The 20901-nt window shown below is 35.5% G+C and overlaps 1 protein-coding gene across 3 annotated transcripts in view; it reads left to right on the top strand.

Annotated features, from left to right (window-relative positions):
• PDE3A (phosphodiesterase 3A) overlaps window positions 1-20901 on the top strand; it is a 537920-nt gene that overhangs the window by 465805 nt on the left and 51214 nt on the right. For all 3 annotated transcript variants that reach the window (XM_045061473.1, XM_019834634.3, XM_045061472.1), the window contains 3 exons: window positions 5548-5805; window positions 7249-7403; window positions 13713-13837. In XM_045061473.1, the coding sequence (XP_044917408.1) occupies window positions 5548-5805; window positions 7249-7403; window positions 13713-13837 (538 nt within the window). The remainder of the gene's footprint in view (window positions 1-5547; window positions 5806-7248; window positions 7404-13712; window positions 13838-20901) is intronic.

Genomic DNA, 20901 nt, shown 5'->3' on the forward strand with positions numbered 1-20901 from the left:
TCTTCGATTCTGGTTCTTTAGCATATGTAACCTGTCTTTGAGTTTCATGTAGAGTTATGAAGAGAGGCATTTATGCTGCTCCTAATTCTGTTTTTTTTTTCCAGCTAGAATAAATTAATCTCCAAAGCAAATGACTCATCAGATGATTCACTAATTCACTGAGTCAGAAGACTTGAGAGTTATTACATCTTCCACCTTGAAGTAGGGATGTGTGCAACCTATTTGATTAAATTATCAGTTTAATGTTTGCTTCAAAATGTGTAGGAAGAAAAGCTATAACTTAGCTATATTGGTGCTGCCTCCAAAAGAATTCATCAAGTATTAGATGAGTTACTGTCACCGGTCTTTTGAAACCAGATAACCTCCCTGATCATTTTGAACAAGTAGTTTGCTGTTGACCTGAAGTTTCCCAGTCCTTTTCTGATTTTTATCTTGGGCATGTTCTCATTCTTTAAGTGAAATAGTGTTTGTTGGCTTTTTTTTTTTTTTATTTACCTTGTTCCTGTAGCTATTTTCTAAAACTTCTTAGCAATTATTTCTTTTAGGAATTCCCCATTTCTAAATAATATGTTGACAGAACCCCAAACACAGTGCCACAGTAAATAATCTGACATGTTACTTAAAGATATATAATTTTATTTTACATGCTATTAGTAATTTGGTCACGTGGATTTATCTAGAATTTTTAAAAAATTGCAACTTAGGGTAATTTAGAAACTTGAGTGCCCTTCCCAAAGTGCTCGTTTTTTTTCTGATCCCTACACATATTGAAAGCTTTCCCTTTTCTTGTACTAATAGTGTAATTTCAAAGTTTTAACACAGCAATAGTAAGAGTGAAAACAAATTTCCTATAATTGAGTTGATTGATACCTGCTTAGTCTAGGAGTTATGTTTAATGGTGTTTATAAGTATATTTGTTATTGTTTCTTTAACTTCTTATCTATAACTCCAGATTTTCCCCTGCCTTTGGTGTTCAATAAGTAAAGTAACTTGGAAGCAACTAGATCATATTGTATAGCAAGACCATGTGTATATTCACAGCCTGGAGATGGTGAGATAGACTGGATGGAGATAAGGAGAGAAAGAATGATATTTTAAAAACTGGACACTTTGAATCAGCTATTTTTGCTTTAATATATATATATATATATATATATATATATATATATATATATATATTTAACATATGTATTTGTTATATGTTAACATTTTAACATATAAATATATATATATATTTAAAATATATAAAACCACACTTTACTGTTCATCAGACTTAAATTCCCTAGTTTCTATTTAAAGGTAACAATCCAAATTTGGTTGTCATTTAAACGGTGTGTAGGGAATTGTACTTGCATCTTCTTAAATGTTAAGTGTAAATATTTCTGTTATAAGGAGAGCTTGCTAAGTAGAATGTTTTATATTGTTTGATCCTGGTTTTTTTTAAGGAAAAGATTTGTTTATCTCCACCATAAAACAACTCAACCGTGGTTTTATGCTCTAGTATATATAGTTCATTACTGCACTGAAAGATGATTTCATGCTGTTAGCTTAAGACTTTCCTTTAAAGTAGCTTTTATATAAACTTAACCTTTAGTATTTATTATCACTAAGGTTTCACCAGTGAAATGGAATATTTGTGAGTATGCCTAGAAATTTAGTTATGTTATTTTTAAACTTGGATAGGGTATGGCAGTATCCTCTTTGTGAGTCACTCTTGTTTCATATTTTGTATCTTCCGATGAAAAAACTCTACCATTGACCAAAGCTTCTCTCTCCTAAAATTCCTTGTTACTTACTCCTTGGACTCGCCTGTGTCTTTATAATTTGCCTGCTGCTTATTGAAATAGTGATCTGTCTGCCTTTCAGTGAGTCACGTGTGGTAGTCTTGGAGATTTTGTGGCAAACAAATCTGATTGTTGGTTTTAGATTTTATGCCTCATTGAAGCCTTTAGTTATTTGAGCCAAAAAAGTGGTGATAACGTCTGTGTGTGATGCAACTTTTGACTTTTATACAATTCTATTCTTGAATCAGAAAACCAGTAGAGCAAAGACCTGGTTTCATTCCAGTATTAAGTATATTTCATTAAAGTATACTTTTTTCCATAGTAAAAATGTTCACTTTGCTTTCATAGCTAATTCCAATATGGATAATTTACTACTTACTGGCATGAATATTGCTTTGTTTTTACTTGAAGACCTTTGCTTTTACAAAAGCTATGGCATAAATAGCATTGAAATACATATTGTGCTTATTTTCTAAATTCTTACGTAACACTAACAATGACAGGAGAATGAGTTTTCAGTACTGTTTCTATTTTAAAATTACCTTAAAAATGTTTAAGATTTGTTTTTTTCTGAGTACATAAATGCATTAAAAATATGTTATAATCATAAAATTAGAGAATTATAAAAAAAGACTTGTTCTCTCACCAATAATTCATTAAAAATTATAGTTCTAATTATCAATGAACATGCTCTACTTTTTCTTCAGGTTTGTAAATTTTGTATGGTGAGAGCATTTTGAGAAAACCTCTTTAATTATTAATTATTAGCACATAAACTGTTAATTTCATTGTCAGAAAGTCTGAAAATTTTATATCCTAAAAACAATTTGACTTAAATTTTCACTTTTTAAGGGGAACAATACAGTGACGTGTTATTTTAAGTTTATTAGAGAAACATGGATAGGAATAAATATTAGTTTTTCAGAAGGTCACACTGAGTGAGTTTTTTAGAAGCATCATAATTAGAGATGCACTTGAAAAAAATGTGTTTCCAAAGGAAAATGTTAACTTAGTTCAGTGGCATTTCTCATGAACAGTTTTGAAGTTGGCAATGTAGGTACATATGTGAAGTATGCATAATTATGTATCCTAAAGATATTAACATTACACTTAAATTTGTACATTGGTTCATAACAGATATTTAGTCTTCCAAACAGAGAAAAGCTTGACACAGTGATTAAATAAAGCATTAGATAATTACAGATATATTTAGGAACATAAGGTAAAAAAAATCAACATGTATTCTGGTGTACTGGGTTAGCACTTAAGCTGTAGAATCAGAGTACCTTTATTTGCAGCCTGATGTTTCCATGTTTCAGCTATCTGACTATGATTTTGGCAAGTTATCTTAATAAAAATGGAGTTAATAAATGAAGTAACTACTTTGTAGACTTGTGCTGAATAAGTGTCAGCTGCCACTGTGATCATTATGGTTACTATTATTCCAAGGTAAAAGACATAACTATTCAATACTGTATCTTTACAGAATAATTTAGCCTTTACTTACAGTTGTTACAAGGCTACATGTCTTCCTGTATGATGGGTGTTTTCATCATTTTTATATTTTTCTGATCATAAAAAATAATGCATATTCACTTTTTTGAGAACCTACCTTTCTCCACCAGTGAACAATATGAGTGTTTTTTCAAGTAATCATTTATAGATCTACCCAAATCTTAAAAAAAAAAAAAAAAAAAAAACTATATACCAGTGTATAATATAGTCAGAATACAACTTTGTATCATTTTCCCTGTAGATACCCATTCATGACTGCATTCTCTGGTTGTTGTAAGAGTACTATTGTACTCTTTGTGTCTTTGTCCTCATGTTTTTACGTATTTGCAGTTTGTCTTTAGATGTCTGTCAACATTGTTTTACTGGATAATAGGATATATGCACTTAAATGACACATTGATAGACAGCAAAATGCCCTTCCACAAATACTGGGTTATTTTGACTCACTGCTTATTTCCCCAAACTATTACTAATACTTGGTGCTATCAATCCTTTATTATTTTGCCACGTTGATGAGTAAAAGTTTTCATTACATTAATTTGCATTTTAAATATGAGGGAGACAAGGAGCTTTTTATGTATTTGATTGTTTACATTTTGTTTGAATTGTCTATTCCGTCCCTTTATCCAAATTTGTCTTTTATTGATTTTTTTTAGAAGCTCTTCATTTGGATATGTTTTTTCTTCTCTGTGGGGCAAATATTTTCTCAGTCTTCTTTACCTTTGCTTATGGTGTATTTTCTTACATAGAAGCTTATGTCTTTATTCCTACCTGTCATATATTTCATTGACAGGTTATGAAGTTATATAATTTTTTCTAACAATCCAAGATTATAACTTACTCCCCAGTATTTGCTTTTAATAAATTGCTTGTAATTTTATATGCTTAAATTTTTCATCTCTCTGGAGTTTATTTTTGAGTCTGTTGTAGATGATTAAACTTTTCTTCCAAATATATAGCCAAACTTGTAACATCCTCTTATTGAAAAACTCTAGAATTATCATTATTATTTTTACCATTATCCATATTGAGCACTTAGAATTGCCAGCACAATATTGAGTGCTTTACATGTATTGCCCCATTTAATTCTTACAATTACCTTCTGAAGGTGGCGCTATTACTGTATCCACTTTACGGATGTAGAAATCACAGGATGGAATCTTAGTGACTTGACAGAGATCATGCAGCTAGATAGTGGTAAGGTTACGAGTCACGATTTGGATGTAAGTAGCCTAGTTCCAGAATCTGTTATGCAGTTATGTGGGTTTCCTGTGCCTCATATTGTGGCACTGTTCCATCATTAACGGTCTTTGATGCGCTGTCTTTAAGCTTCACCTACTCTCTTGGCCTTGACTTTGCCCATCCTCTCCTTTGCTCTCATGCCTTCCTGCCTGCATTTGGGCCTGGCCAGCAGGTCCGGGAGCATTCCTGTCCTCCGTTTTTTGTGCTCTTCCTTTCTTCAGCAAATACAGAGTAATGACTCTCAGTGTTAGAGGCACTTTGCAAAATATGACAGATATGCCGCAGAATACCAGAACTAAAATGACTATTCTTACCAACCACAAGAAGAGGGACAATGTGTGAATTTATCACAAATGGAGTTGCTTTTTGTGCTTGTCTTTAACATTTAATTAAATATGCCACATACCAGGCTAAACTATCACATTAAAATATTACTGAATTAAAAGTTACAGTACATTGGGGCACCTGGGTGGCTCAGTTGATTAAGCGTCGGAGTCTTGATCTCAGCTCAGGTCTTGATCTTGGGATTATGAAGTCAAGCCTTGTGTTGGGCTCTGCGCTGGCATGAAACCTACTTTAAAAAAAGGAGGAAGAGAAAAAAGTTTACAGTATATTAATGTTACTTTCAGAATGAAATTTCTAAATAAAGTGCAGTTAAATGTTGAGGTCTTCATAAGGAGTGGCTGATAGGAAGTTTTTGTTTGTTTGTTTGTTTTTTTCCCCCAGTTCTCTGAAACTTCTTGCCTTTGAAAAACTAGTTATCTTTTGGATTTCTTCAAATATGTCTCACCCCTCCCCAAGTTCTAACATTAAAAAACATGCATGAACACAAAAATGGCAAAAGACATGGCACATTTGGGTAAATTTGAAACAGAAATGTGACTTGAATGTACTTTACTGCAACCTGAAAGAGGCAATCAGCCCATTTCTGAGAAAAAAAGCCCAATTTTGTCTGTGCCTTCAGCCTCAGCTCTTCTCTCACTTGACTGTTCCTTTGGTGTCTCAGTCTTCAGGAACCAGTATTACTGTGGATATTGCCGTGATGGGTGAAGCTCATGGTCTCATTACCGACCTCCTGGCAGACCCTTCTCTGCCCCCCAACGTGTGCACATCCTTGAGGGCCGTGAGCAACCTGCTCAGCACCCAGCTCACCTTCCAGGCTATTCACAAGCCCCGCGTGAATCCTGTTATTTCCTTCAGTGAAAACTACACCTGTTCTGATTCTGAAGAAAACTCTGAAAAAGACAAGCTGGCTATTCCCAAGGTAAGTATTAAGGACACGTTCCTGGAAAGGTTAATTTTTTTTTGTTTTGTTTTCTGAGTCTGTTTGTTGTCACCCCACACCCATATGGAAGATTTATGTCAGTGACTCAGTGAAGACGTGTTGATCATGGTGGTCAAAGTTAATAAAAATTTAAACATAAAGACTTGTGTCCTTAAACCTAATAGCTTTCTACAAGTGAAAGCTTTACCTTGTTATGTTATCTTTTTTTTGTTATTATTATTTTGACTTTGGAGAAGATTTTACTCCTCTATGCCAGGCTCTGTTCTGTGGGCTAAAGATGTAGCAGTGAGGGGTGGGGGCAGGAAAAAGTCCCTGCTCCTAGTGTTTAAAATCTGGTGTCTTCTGAAACCCAAGGATGCTCTGCACATGATTTCTTTGTGTGATACCCTTCAGAGTACGCTCCTGGTTTTCCCAAACCCAAGAAGTTTTGAACTCAGAACAGTTTTGATTGATTCTGGATTATTTAAGGTAAAGATGACCTTAGTTATTTGTAGAATTCTTTCTTTTTACATGTAAGATCGGAGTTTTACAAACATAAGGTGTAGGAAATCGGATCCTACAGCCAGTTTAGACCTTGCATGAGAATGGGTCATATAAAAGACTAAAAAAAAAAAAAAGTTTTAAGTCATCTCTGGCACATCCTGCAGTTGTCTGGTAAACAGGCGTCTGTCCTCTTTAGCTAGTGGTCAGTCAGTAACACCCTTGCTTTAGCTATTCTGAGTCTCTTGACTCAGGAATGTGTTTTTCACACAGCTTTCTCAATTAGGTATTTACATAATTTTTTGAACATCTGCTTCTCTGCAAAAAGTAGGGCTAAGCATGATAAGACAGTAAAGGAATGAAGAGAGATTAACTGATTCCTTTCAGTCTCAAAAGAGACATGAAGTTAGGCATCAATCCTGATACGTAAAATGCTTGACCTCTTCTCTTACTATTGAATTACCTTCTAAGATGAATATTCAGACCTTTAGGAAATATAGGAAGCTAGTATCAGAGTTATTCTTTTTTTTAATGTTTGTTTTTGAGAGAGGGACAGTGCAAGTGGGGGAGAGGCAGAGAGACAGGGGGAGAACACAGCATCTGAGGGAGGCTCCAGGCTCTGAGCTGTCAGCACAGAGCCCGATGCGGGGCTTGAACTCACGAACTGCAAGATCATGACCTGAGCCGAAGTTGGATGCTCAACTTGACAGAGCCACCCAGGAGCCCCTGTCATCGTTTAGATGAAGACCCCAAAATGTTAATTTTGTAATATTCATTCTTTTATTGAAGTCCTGACCATGTAGATTCCAGATAGGTAATATTCAGCCAATAGATTTTAATAAATTTGCTTCCAATTTAAAACCCATTTCCTCCCATTATATTACATAGAAGTCAGTGATCAAAAATATGCTTGATAATAAAATCAACACTCCTTCTTCCTAGCGTCTGAGGAGGAGTTTGCCTCCTGGTTTGTTGAGACGTGTTTCATCAACTTGGACAACCACCACCTCAGCCACAGGCCTACCCACTTTGGAGCCTGCCCCAGTCCGGAGGGACCGTAGTGCCAGCATCAAACTGCATGAAGCACCTTCATCAAGGTTAGGCAATGCTCCTGTTGGTTTCATGTCTCCTAGAGAAGTTATTTGCCAAAAGGAATGATAAATTGCAGAGGAAAGGTGGCCCAACTAATTACAGTTGCCTGGAGGCCAGTGTCAAAAATGAAGACGGTATATGGTTTAAATGCAGAGCAGTACTATAGGGATTAATATTAGATCATTAGGCTTAAGTTGTGTTGTGTGACCTTACATGTAAATGGGAACAGGGAGTTGAGTTAATGCCCGCCAGTATGACAGGATGGGAAGAGTTGAGCCCAGAGCAAAGGTAGGCTAGATTTTACAGAGACTGAGATTCATATTGAGATTCTTAAATCAAAGGCATACAACCTGATATTTGCAAATTGTTGTTAGATTTCCCCCAGCCCACCAGACCAGTTATCCTAGTATGATATGAAAGGCAAAAGATCAGATCAAAAAGTAGATCATCATCCTGAAGGTATCTGGATATGTTCAAACATTTGGTGATTTAAAGTTTATTTAAACAAAGGACAAATTGGTGGCTAGCAGAGACAGGACATGGGGGGTGACGTGGGCCAAATAGGGAAAGGGGGTCAAAAGGTACAAACTTTGAGTTTTAAATAATTGTGATAGGGATATAATATACAGCATGGTGACTATAGTTAGTAATACCATATCACACATTTGAAAGTAGCTAAAAATCTTAAAAATCCTCCTCTCAAAAAAAAATTTTTTTACTGTGTGGTGATGGATGCTAACAAGACTTATTATGGTGATTATTTCACAATATATACAAATATCAAATCATTATACACCTGAAACTAATATGTTGACAATATCTCATTTGAGAAACAGAATAGACTCTATGTAGTATGTTAATTAAAATTTTACAAAGTGATTTAAAAGCCAGAATTACCAAAGCTAAAGAAAGATAGTGTTAAGATCTAGAAAGAATTTTGAAGAAAACTTTGTGAAAGAGGTGCTTTTAGAGGGAGCTATTATGTTTGTCCTTTTCTAGTTAGAATAAAAATAGCATACTTTGTATGAATTCAGTAATTTTGAGAACATTTCCCATACGATTTCAGGTTTTTGAAACATTTGCATCAGTTTTATTAATGATGAAATGACTAAAAAATAACCACATCTTTGTTGAACTCCATGAAGGTAATATTAGAAGTAATTTTCTCCTGATCTGGGCCTTGAATATCAATAAAGCACTATTTTGAGATTGGCAGAGAAATGGAAACCTTTTGAATTAGAAGTTTAATGACTAATTTTTCTTTCTTTGTCATTTAAAAATATGTTTAATTGGTTTCTCCCATATTAACATAGATAGTCTAATGAACCTATAGAATCCAAAGCAAACTCAAATGATTCTTTCACGTATCAGTGTAATTCTCCATTTTATTACCTGGACTTCTGTAAAACTTTAAATGCCACCACAGGAGAAGATTACCCAATCTGATTCATGAACATTTCCTAAAGTTTTAAATTACAGGTCTTTGGTGATATATTCCTCTGAAAATACTGACTATTGTCAGTGTCTCCAACAGCAAATATTGATAAGTGATACTGGATCATAGTTAAATATTTGTTCCTTAAGAAAATGAATTTTTGGGGTGCCTGGGTGGCTCAGTTGGTTAAGCGTCTGACTTTGGCTTGGGTCATGATCTCACAGTTTTTGAGCTCAAGCCCCATGTTGGGCTCTATGCTGACAGCTCAGAGCCTGGAGCCTGCTTTGGATTGTGTGTCTCCCTCTCTCTGCCCCACCCCTGCTTGTGGTCTTTCTCTATCAAACATGAATAAACATTAAAAAAATTTTTTTGTAAAGAAAGAAAATGGATTTTGTTCTCGGTGTATATCTTTAGGGAAGCTATTTTACCGACCAATTTTGCCAGGATTTCTGTCATAGAATAGCTAATGTCCCATGATTTTTTTTTCCATACAGTGACTTTGCCAGAAATCCATTTGTGCATTTTTGAATGATTCCTTTATTTCTGTAATTGTTTTTTACTTCTTGTCACATTTCATTTCTTATATTTCTTTTCTTCTTAGTTAAGTGAGATTAAGGACTGTAACTGAAATTATCATGAAGAGGGTTTCAAGAACTTTTATGAGCTGAACTCCCAGGGATCCTGTCATCCTGCTTAATGAAATAAATACTCATAATCAAATATTTTCAATATAATTTAGGAAGAGTGTAAAATCTCATTCATTATCTTTGTCCAAGAAAAAAAAAATACTTAAAGCTGACTTGCCAGAGTATACTTCCCCCCCTAATTTTACTATTCCTTAATTTCACTATACTATTGAAAATCCTGATATAAAATCTGAAAACAGTACAAATTTTCACCACAATGAGTAAATGAAATTCATTCTGAAGAGAATTTAAGGGAATAACCATCTATTAGTGGCAATAGTACCACCATTAACTACAACTAGTTTTGGTGGACTCCTTTGTCATGGGTGAAAACAGTGAAAAGATAGCCATAGATCATCTTCAGCCCTGAATATAAACCAAAATTAAAAATTCACTTAGAAGACCTATTGATAGGGGCGCCTGGGTGGCACAGTCGGTTAAGCGTCCGACTTCAGCCAGGTCATGATCTCGCGGTCCGTGAGTTCGAGCCCCGCGTCAGGCTCTGGGCTGATGGCTCAGAGCCTGGAGCCTGTTTCCGATTCTGTGTCTCCCTCTGTCTCTGACCCTCCCCTGTTCATGCTCTGTCTCTCTCTGTCCCAAAAATAAATAAACGTTGAAAAAAAATTAAAAAAAAAAAAAAGAAGAAGACCTATTGATAAAACTACAGATTGATTTCAAAACTGATTTGAGTGTTAGCCCTTGTGGTTTCTTCCCTTTCAGCCTTTTTGTTTCTTCCTTTCCTATGTGCCTATTGAAGACTCTGAGGACTGTAGTTATCAGAAGGACAGAGGTGAGAAGTGGAAATTAGGAGCAACCCTCAGCTTACCTTATGTCCCCTTCAGTATTTAGCTAGGTGATTCACTCCTGGGTAGTTTTACCTACAGCCAGGTAGAAAGGACGCTGGACTGAGGATCAGAAAGACCTTGGCCCTACCACTCAGAGATGCGTGTCCTGAAGAGCAGTCCTTGTCTGAGCCTCAGCATCCTCTGCAAAGAATCCTTCAGAGAAGGGGGAACTGTGGCACAATTGTGAGATAAATCAGGTAGAAGAATACCAGATGCTTCAAAAAAAAAAAATAGGCTTGAGATAAGTCACAAAAGTCTGAAATAAATCACACCCTAGTGACTGACTGAACTGACCCCTCCTTCAGTATATTAGGCAGAAAGGAAACTTGGTTTAAAAACAAACAACAACAACAAAAACTTAGGATCTGGTAAGACTTTTTGAACCTTGGATGGTGTTGTTATGGGTAGAACTAAGATTATATAATTTACTTTTGTGGAAGGGGATTGAGATCTTCCACAGCAGACATGTACAAACTTTTCCTGTTGTCAGCTTGAGGTGACCAAGTAAAGGTTTCCCCAAGCTACTTTTCTCTTCCAAACCCAAATTATTATGTACATATTTATGTGATTGAAACAGCAATCATGAAGGTGTGAGGGTCAGTCCAAAGCTGAAAGCTATTGTGAGGCTCACAGAAGGCAATGTATTTGAAAGTGCCAGTAAATTATAATGCACATATATACATACACATATACGTATATCTACATGTACATAAACATATAGCTTTATTGTTTTATTGATATCTGTTTTAATAAATGTTATATCAAGGACTGTATAGCTAGAATTTTAATTTGTCTTCAAGTTCATTTATTAACTTAATTATTAAAGGTACTCTATTATACTTTATAAAACTTTGCAGAATTAGCACATTTTCAATGTTTTCATTAAAAAGTAGACAGCTTTTGAGCTAGCTTTCATAATAGAAAACTTTTTATGATAATAACAAATATACAAATATAATAAAATGCAGTTAATGTTAAGGTATTTTCTTTTAAAAGTCTACATAGAAAACTAATAACCATTCATTATGTTATGTACTAAGAAATTAAAACTCCTAGGCCAATATACATTGCATAAAAATTCTTCATAGTAATCTTATTGGTCATTCAATCAAGCAAAAGAAGTTAAAGAACAGCGCTATAAAGAAATAGTGTAGTTATCTATCTCAGATTCTAAGTTTTCTTTGATTTCATTGTTTCAGAATTTTAGGCATTCTGAAATGCCTAGAATGAGATTTCAAGAAGAATATGAAACAAATACTATTTTGTGTGCTTTTCTTAATTGATAATCACTGGAGTTCATTCTATATATAGTTCATTCACTCTATAACATGTCTTTGTTATAATTTGTTTTGTAAACTGCTATTAGGATTAGGAGAAAAGATGAAGTTTTTAAATACCTAAGTCAATAAGTGAAGAAAAATGTGAAAAGGAAAATAAGAAATGAAGTAACATAAGTGTCAGAGTGTTAAATGGAATTCAATATACAGATTTTTAAAAATTGTTTTTAATGTTAATTTATATCTGAAGAAGAGAGAGACAGACCATGAGTGGGGAGGGGCAGAGAGAGGGAGACACAGAATCCAAAGCAGGCTCCAGGCTACGAGCTGTCAGCACAGAGCCCAAGATGGAGCTCGAACTCACAAACCATGAGATCATGACCTGAGCCAAAGTCGGATGCCCAGCCGACTGAGCCACCCAGGCGCCCTGTAAGTTATGGATTTTATTCATTGCTAATGTTACTAATAATCAGAGAATATAGGCAGTAGTAAAACACATGCTTAGCATTCTTCCCTTCAAGAAGTATGAAACTATTAGTGCAGCCCTCTAAAAAAGTCCTTTTGTTCCGCATTAGCACATGGGTCTATTTTGTATTTAACATGCAGAATTCTAAGTAATTCATGCATAATGTTGCTTGCACAGAGGAAGCCATTTTGCTTTTGGGACACCTCTAAATTATGCGTTATTAATTATACATCTTACACGACCAATCTCCACCATTCATGACTCCATACCTCCATCAATTTCAGGTTTATTTACAATAAGCCACACAGACCAGGTACATCCTGCTTACACTGCCAGAAAGGAGGCTGCCAGTCCAAGATTGGCAGAATGTCAAATTGTCCAATTATATTCATGCAAATTATAGATCTGACCTAGTACCAAATTTACAAATGTTTAAAAGTGCAAAGGTATTAGCAAAACATGACCAGGTGTTTTTCCCATGGAGCATTCCAAGATTGCCAACATAGCTTCCTAAATTTTTTTTCTTTCTCAAATTACAATATATTCTGTTTCAGATTTAACTTAAGGTTTTGAGCACTGCATTCAAATAAAGTTTGCTTTAGAACACCTCCAAAATTCATATCCCATTAATTACATGGGTGTGTAATATTCTCCTCCCCAACCTTCCATAGATCCATTAATTCCAGATTTATTTATAGTTATAATCTAGGCAAACCAAGGATAGCTTGATAAAAGCATCCCTAGATGAAGACTCACTGTCCATTACCTTTCTCCTACTAAACAGCATCACTGTGTTTATCAAAATGTCCATCATTAACGTGTTTACAAGGGGATTTGGCTCAGCATCCCTTTCTTTCCAGGGTGTCACCAATAAAAGAAATTGTAGGCTAAATGCTTGTTGCTAACCTTTTCTTCACAAAAAAATGCTTGTGCAAAGAATACTATCTTTGAATAATTTTATAATCACTTAATTTTCGAATTCAGATATACCAAGAATAGATGAGGCACCTGCCATTCATAACTAATGTAAATTATGAACTTTGTTAAAAGCTTTGTCAAATTTGGGGCGCCTGAGTGGCTCAGTGTGTTAAGCATCCAACTTGGCTCAGGTCATGATCTTGTGGTTTCTGAGTTCGAGCTCTGCATTGGTCTCTCTGCTCTCATTGGAGAGCCCACTTCAGATCCTCTATCTCCCTCTCTCTGTGCCCATCCCCAGCTCACACATGCTCTCTTGCTCTTTCTCTCTCTCAAAAATAAACATTAAAAAAACAACTTTGTCAAATTTTTAGAAAAGCTGTGAGGAACATGATTATAGTAGTACACTAAGAAGGTGTCTTGTTCCTACTAACTGGATAAATAGGAAAATTATCTTTCCTCTTTTATTAACCCAGTATGTTTGATGAGTAACTGCTGTATCCCTGAGGCAGAAATTGAGCTCAGATAACTTATTTTTTTTATTTGGAAGTAATGTAGTCATGTTGCTGAAGCTGGACCATGACTCAGATTGGCAAGCTGAATATGGAAATGGTGATTGCATTCTGGCAAGATACATCCCAATAATTGATTAATAATTTCTTCATTTTTCTTTATGCTCTGTCTTTATAGTGCTGTTTGTCCTGATTCTTGGAATAACCCAGTGATGATGACCCTCACCAAAAGCAGATCCTTCACTTCGTCCTATGCTGTTTCTGCAGCTAACCATGTAAACTCAAAAAAGCCAAATCGACCAGGTTAGTAGCTTTTTAGAAGAGTTCCTCCTTAGTGAGTGTGTAGTCATGGGGTAAACTAAGCCTTAAGTGTTGAAATAAGATTCTGAGAATTCATACTAGGATATGTTTGGTTTGACTATTCTAAAAAGAAAAAGCCTCAATAACCAATTAATTTCTTAAATTTCCACAGATGCTTTCAATTTCTGCTAGGTATCCTATCTTGAACTTATTGGATGAATAGGAAATAAGTATCATCATTGAGGATAATCTGTGGAAGCATCATCTTGTAATATAAAAGCTAATGATGTACATGCCAATTTCAATTTTATTTTTAGTGTTAAAATTAGTTTTCAGGAGTATGGTAGTTATAGGAGTTAAGAAATGCTTCATTTGCTATACATATAATTCTTTCAAAGAAATTCTTTTTTTTTTTTTAATTTTTTTAATGTTTGTTTTAGAGAGAGAGAGAGAATGAGCAGGGGAGGGCACAGAGGGAGACACAGAATCCAAAGTAGGCTCCAGGCCCTGAGCTGTCAGCACAGAGCCCAACACAGGGCTCAAACCCACAAATTGTGAGATCATGACCTGAGCCCAAACCAGGTGCTTAACTGAGCCACCCAGGCGCCCCTCAAAGAAATTCTTTATGTCACTCATCCCCTCATATATAAAGGGGTATATGAAAGGAAGAGGTAATTAAATTTGGAGAAAATACAGTTCAGAACCTTTGAGAGCCCTTTGGAAAAGCCCACAAATTAGCAACGAAAAAACCCAATAGCACAATGGGCAGGAAGTTTTCCTTACCTTTCAAGACTGGTACAAAATGAAATTTGATGTGATTTCTCCCATCTGGTATCTCGAATATAACTCTTGCATGGGGTTTTCCACGTTGGACTCAATGTACACTGTATACTTCTAAGCATCAGCTTCTCCCTTCCCTTGAGCTTCCTTTATTCAACAAATATTTGTGAAGCAATCACAGTCTCAGCCCTGAACTAGTTTGGGGAATATGGCAGTGATTAAGCCAGACCCACTTCCTCCTGTCACTAGAATTACATTCTGGTGGGGAATACAAACAGATCGATAGCTACTACTATTTAGTGTGTTAAAGGCTTTGATGAGGAAGAGAGGGAAGACTTTCAAATAATGAAAGATGAAAAGAGATAAGATCCAACACATTGAGAGAAAGCTTAAGGAACTTGAGTCTAGATGAGTGGCAAAATTGGCAAGCACAAGGGGGATGGAAACAGACATGCAGATAGGACCTGGAGATCTATGGAAAAGAGTATAGATATCAAAATTAAGGACAGTTAAGTATGTTTCAGGTAGGAAAGTGAATGTTTTGGGTAAAATTACTTCATTTAATTAGAATTTGGGCTGATTCAAGACTGAAATATGGTTTTTGTCAGATTCTTTTGCTAGATTGTCCCCCTCCTAGAATGTCACTTGAGAGTCTGGGGTATATACGATGACCTCTTCTTCTTAGAATGTTCTGACTAGAAGTTTTCACCTCTCAGCACTGCAGAAAACTCTGATGAAATTTTCAGTAGCTTCCGGCATATGTTCTTAATCTTCTGCCTTTAGAGCAGCTTAAGAATTCTCCAAAAGACTCCAGGGAAAAACTGCCCCCTTCTCACTTGGCCGTTAGACATTCACATTCTAGCTGCCATGGCGGCAGTCCCAGACTCCAATTTTCCTGTCATTAGCGTCATGACGTTGCTAAAAGTTCTGCTGACTTGCTTCCTTAATAGCTGCACCCTTCTGCTTAGATTCTTAGACTTTTGCTCGATGCAAATGGTCAGTAAATAATGTTCTGAAAGGAAGAACAGTTCATAAGACTTTTGCTTACCCTTCCGTGGTATCTTCTCTTTGCTCTCTCTGAGAACCTAGTCCCTCTGAATTGATCATCTTGTCTTAAAAGCTTTTTATTTTTAAACTCTTCTATTTGTTCTCAAAGAAACATGGGTTTATTACAAACTATGGCATCAAAGCCAGAACCAGAAGTCCTCAAAATGGCAAAGTGTCTATGTGGGTCAGAGAAACAGTGCTCACGTTCATTCCACTAATATTTCAAGACACCACCTTGAAGTAGAAACTTTTGATTTTAAAAGAGGTGCATCTCGTCTATTGTTTCTTATGTCTGGAAATTTTAGTACTCTCTTCCCCCTTTGATCATCCACTTTCTATTGGTGACTATTTCTTGGAATCACGTAAGCAACAACTTTGCTTAAGTCTCTGTTTAGTGTAGGAAGACACTTCGTCCAGAAAAGGCTCCAGGGAAAAACTGGAAAGTATGATTTTGTTAGAATTGCATCATTGACAGAAACCACTAAAAGCAATGCAGGTTTCCAAAAACTAATCTCGTCCTCTCTGCTCTTTGGTAATGTTCATTAAGTCATGTAATTTAGAAGTTATTAATGACCTGAGAAATATGGACCTGAGTAATATGGATCGTCATCTTGGGCTCCATCAAGACAGAGGAACTGAATTTGAGTATTCCACATTAAGCCGGAGAGAGATTTTAAGGGGGCACTAAAGTCATTCTAGGTCAGTGGGACCCTTGGTTCTCTACAAAAATATGTGCAAATAATTTTGGAGGAAAGCATCACCAGTTAAGGGCTAACCTATCAAGTTCAAACAAATTGGAGCTTGTAAGCAAGAGCACTAAACACACATAAAAGACACACACAGGGTTTCTAGCCATGAGTTAGAAACAAACAACAAACAAAAACAACTTCACAGATTTCTAAAAGGGTTGAAATATTTAAATGCTAAAATATTTATATATTTATGTTATAACTTTAAGATATGTAAATATTTTAAGGAAAATATGAGGTCATAAAAAATAACAGCAATGAGAGAAGACATAACTGCAGAGCAGCTAAATATAACTTTCAGAAATGTAATCAAGGAAAAAGGATAGATTAAATGGAATAATACACTATTAAAGGGAGAAATAGTAAACTGGTGAGTGGAAAATATGAAGAAATTACCTAGAATGTGGTAGAGATGAAAAATGGGGAGTATGAGATTTTAAGAAATGTACGAATATAAGAAAAGGCTAGTATAACATCATAGTTTTAGTACAGGATAGGGGACATAAATGCTGAGGAAGAGCAGAGTAAAGGCAAAAAAAAAGTTACACAAAGACAAAATAGTGAAATTACACAACACTGAAAACAAAACAAAACAAAAATCTTAAAGTCAGCCAGAGAAAAAGGAAATTTCAGGGAAAGCAAGTCAGTCTGAGAGCGAGCGGAACTATCTAAAATAAAGGGCATCAGAACACAGAACATTTTTCTTCCAAGTTCTGAGAGAATATAACGAACTCTAGCAATGATCCCTGAAAGTATAGTCTTTCTGAGAGAATATAATAGCCTGAAATTGAGTAGCTGGCACATCTATCTCACAACAGTAGAGGAATTTTCAGATTCCTAAGATATTTTCAGAAAGTCAAAACCTTGCCACCTGCCAAATCTTAACTAAAGGAATTTAGGATGGATGTATTCTAGAAAGCAAAGTAATAGAAGAGAAGTCTGAGATCTAATAAAAATGGTTACTAAATTTAAAAACCATCAATTTATCAAATATTATGTGCATAAATAATAGTATTCTTAGATTTGTAAGTATTTTTTTAAATTTTTAAGGACAGTATTAAAATATCAGACAATAATAATATGTACCATAAGGGATGAAATATAAATGTAAATGTTCTACTTTCTTGTGTAGCTCAGGAAAAGGACTCAGATGAGGAGCCTGAGGCACAAAGATGTTAAGTAACTTGCCCAAGTTCACACAGTTATTCCTGAATCTTTTATTTTGTCCCAATGCCTTTATACTAGAAGAAAATTGATGACAACAAATGGAGGTAATTTAAAATTAGGATTTTCTTTTTTTGTTGTTGTTCCTGTCTGGCCAAGTACATGACAATGGAAGGATTTGATTTTGTATCTCTCAGTTCCTTCATTTAGGTTAGAAGATTAAAATTATCAAAATAAACAACCAATGTGCTCATTTTGACAGCACATATACCAAAATTGGTGTACAAATGCTGAATCATTGTACACCTGAAAGTGATGTTCCATGTCAATTATATGTCAATTTAAAAAAAAAGCTGAAAACTATAGTTAGTGCATTCACTGGAGATAACAGAGCAAATGATGGCACAGACATGAGGAACAGCCTTATCTTCCTGTGTCCTACTCCTCAGTTTATACAACTGTAGTCAAGAAGAAAGAACAGAGTACAAAAAGAAAAAAATTTCCATGTTACATACCCCAAAGGCAGATGGTAGAAATTAGAACCCAGGCATGGTGAGAGCCTCTCTCCATTCTTGCCATAAAGTACATAAGGTATCTCCATCATGATTACTTTGGAGGGGATTTCACATTGTGACATACTTAGATTGCTGTCACAGCAGAACTAAATGTTTATAAAATAACCTACATCCTATGCATGCTGAATTCAACTAAACAAATCCCTGAAAGTCTGCCAAGAGGGAAGAAAGTCCATCAAGAATCAGAGAGCTGAAATTCAATTACAGTTCTTCCTGATCAGATGGGCTCTTCTGTTTTGAAACCTTTGTTTTTCTGCATTGATGACGTATTGGTGTTGATTGAGCTAAGTGGGTGTGATCTGTTTGATGTTATTGACTGAGATGCCTATGTGGAAAGGGGCTAGGAAAAGCCCCTTTATGTGGCAAAGAGTATAAGGAAATGGAACCAAATGAAGTGTGAAGAGAATAGGAGGAGGAAAGTAAGAAGTAATAGGCAAGAGAGGATAGGGGGATGCAAGCATAGAGAATAAACACTGAAAGGTAAATGTTTCCAGAGGGAACTAATGAAATCTGTTCCTTCCACGAATCAAGTAAAACAGTGTATTCTCTAGCTCAATCAGTGTTAATATAAATAGTTGAAACAAACCAATTATTATACAATTGCTAATATAAATGGATAAAATCACATAGACGTCCTTTGATTAAAGCGCAGGAACAGGATATTTAAATATAATTTACATTTTCAAACTTTTTTATTAGGAGTCACTGGCAATGTAGAGCTGCCATTGTCATTCTGCTTTTAAAATTCCTCCAGGTCATACTTACTGCATTTGCAGTAGAACCTTTCAAGATTCTTTTCATTTTTATAAGATTCTTATAATCCTTTTACAGTGATTACAAATCTCTCTACACTTACAAGGTAGACGGAGTTTTCCCTACAGAAAATTTGAGGTGAGAGAGAACTTTAATTATGGTGCTCGGTGGTTGCGGGGGAGGGGGTTGTTTCTTTTTGCATTCTCTATACGGTAGATACGTTTTCTGTTTGGGAAAAATATTAGGGCTGTCCATTTTACTGAGGGCATAGAAAAGAGACATGTATTTATTAGACATGCTCACTCCTTTCTTGTTCAATTAAAATTAAAATGAGAGTTTTACAGCATAAAACAGATGGATTCACTTAAGTAATTTTCCTCCAGTATTGTTTATCATCTCCCTTTAATTGTCCAGAATTCCTAGTGTCTTGACACATTTTCTCATGCTCTTAGAAGCAAGGAATTAAAAACTGAATCACTCAAAGGAGTTGAGATTTTAAAATTTTAAAGTTACATTTTTAATTTTTTTTAAATGTGTCAGTTTTAAGTATTTCACATCAGGATGGTTTGAATCATTCAAAGATTTATATTTCATAAGCTGTATCTTTTTCCTGGAGTCTCAAATACAAAATGATAAATAAAATTAAGAATGCATGTTTAGGGGTGCCGGGGTGGCTCAGTTGGTTACGCATCCAGCTTCGGCTCAGGTTATGATCTCACAGTTATGGGTTCGAGCCCTGTGTCAGGCTCTGTCCTGACAGCTCATATCAGAGCTTGGATTCCGTGTCTCCCTCCCTCTCTGCCCCTCGCCTGCTTATGCTCTGTCTCTCTTTCAGCAATAAATAAATGTTAAAAAAATAAATAAATAAAAATAAAGAATATGTTTAACTGAATCCCTTCCCCACCCCATGCATGTGCATGTGTAAATGTGCAACATGAAATTGGATGATACTCCAAAGCTCATAAAGTTAAGTCTTTTTTTTTTTCCCCCTCAACGTTTTTTATTTATTTTTGGGACAGAGAGAGACAGAGCATGAACAGGGGAGGGGCGGAGAGAGAGGGAGACACAGAGTCGGAAACAGGCTCCAGGCTCCAAGCCATCAGCCCAGAGCCTGACGCGGGGCTCGAACTCACGGACCGCGAGATCGTGACCTGGCTGAAGTCGGACGCTTAACCGACTGCGCCACCCAGGCGCCCCAAGTCTTCTAACTTAGTACATGATCAAGTTAAAAAACAAACAAACCTAGAATATAATTTGTTCTTGAAGATTTGTAAGAAGGGCATTTCTCTTGTTTCCTTGGAATCCTCTTCCTTGCATCTGAGAATTTTACTTGTAATCTACCCTTTCTAGAAATAAAGAGTATTTGGTTATTCTTAGCAGTGATATATCTCTTTCTACCCAAAGACTAAAAATGTAAATATGTACCCATTTTCTATAGCATTCCTAATTCTTTTTGTTATTAAAACTTTACTGTGCAGTGTATGAAATACTTTGATTTTGGAAAAAGGGAATTTATATGTTTATACCTTTATCTTCTCACCTACAATATAAAAATATTCCTGCTTTCCCACCAGTTTTATTGAAAAATAATTGACACACATCACTGTGTAAGTTTAAGGTGTGCAGCATGATGGTTTGATTTACATATATTGTGAAGTTATTACCATGATAGGCTCAGACAACATCCATCTTTCTCCTTATAGATATAATAAAAATAAAAGAAAGACTAACAAGAAAAAGGAGAAAAAATGTTCTCCTTGTGCTTGGAACACACATGATTTACACTCTTAACAACTTTTCTGTATATCATATAGCTGTGTTAGCTATAGTCCTTATGTTGTACATTACATCCCTACATTATTTACCTCCTAACTGAAAGCTTGTACCTTTTGACCACTTTCCTCTAATTTCTCCTCCACCCACCCCCTGCTTCTGGTAACCACAGTCTGATCTCTTTTTCTCAGTTTGGTGCTTTTAGTTTTGTTTATTTAAAGCTTCC

This window comes from Felis catus, chromosome B4, assembly GCF_018350175.1.
Source record: "Felis catus isolate Fca126 chromosome B4, F.catus_Fca126_mat1.0, whole genome shotgun sequence".
Taxonomy (NCBI): Eukaryota; Metazoa; Chordata; class Mammalia; order Carnivora; family Felidae; genus Felis; species Felis catus.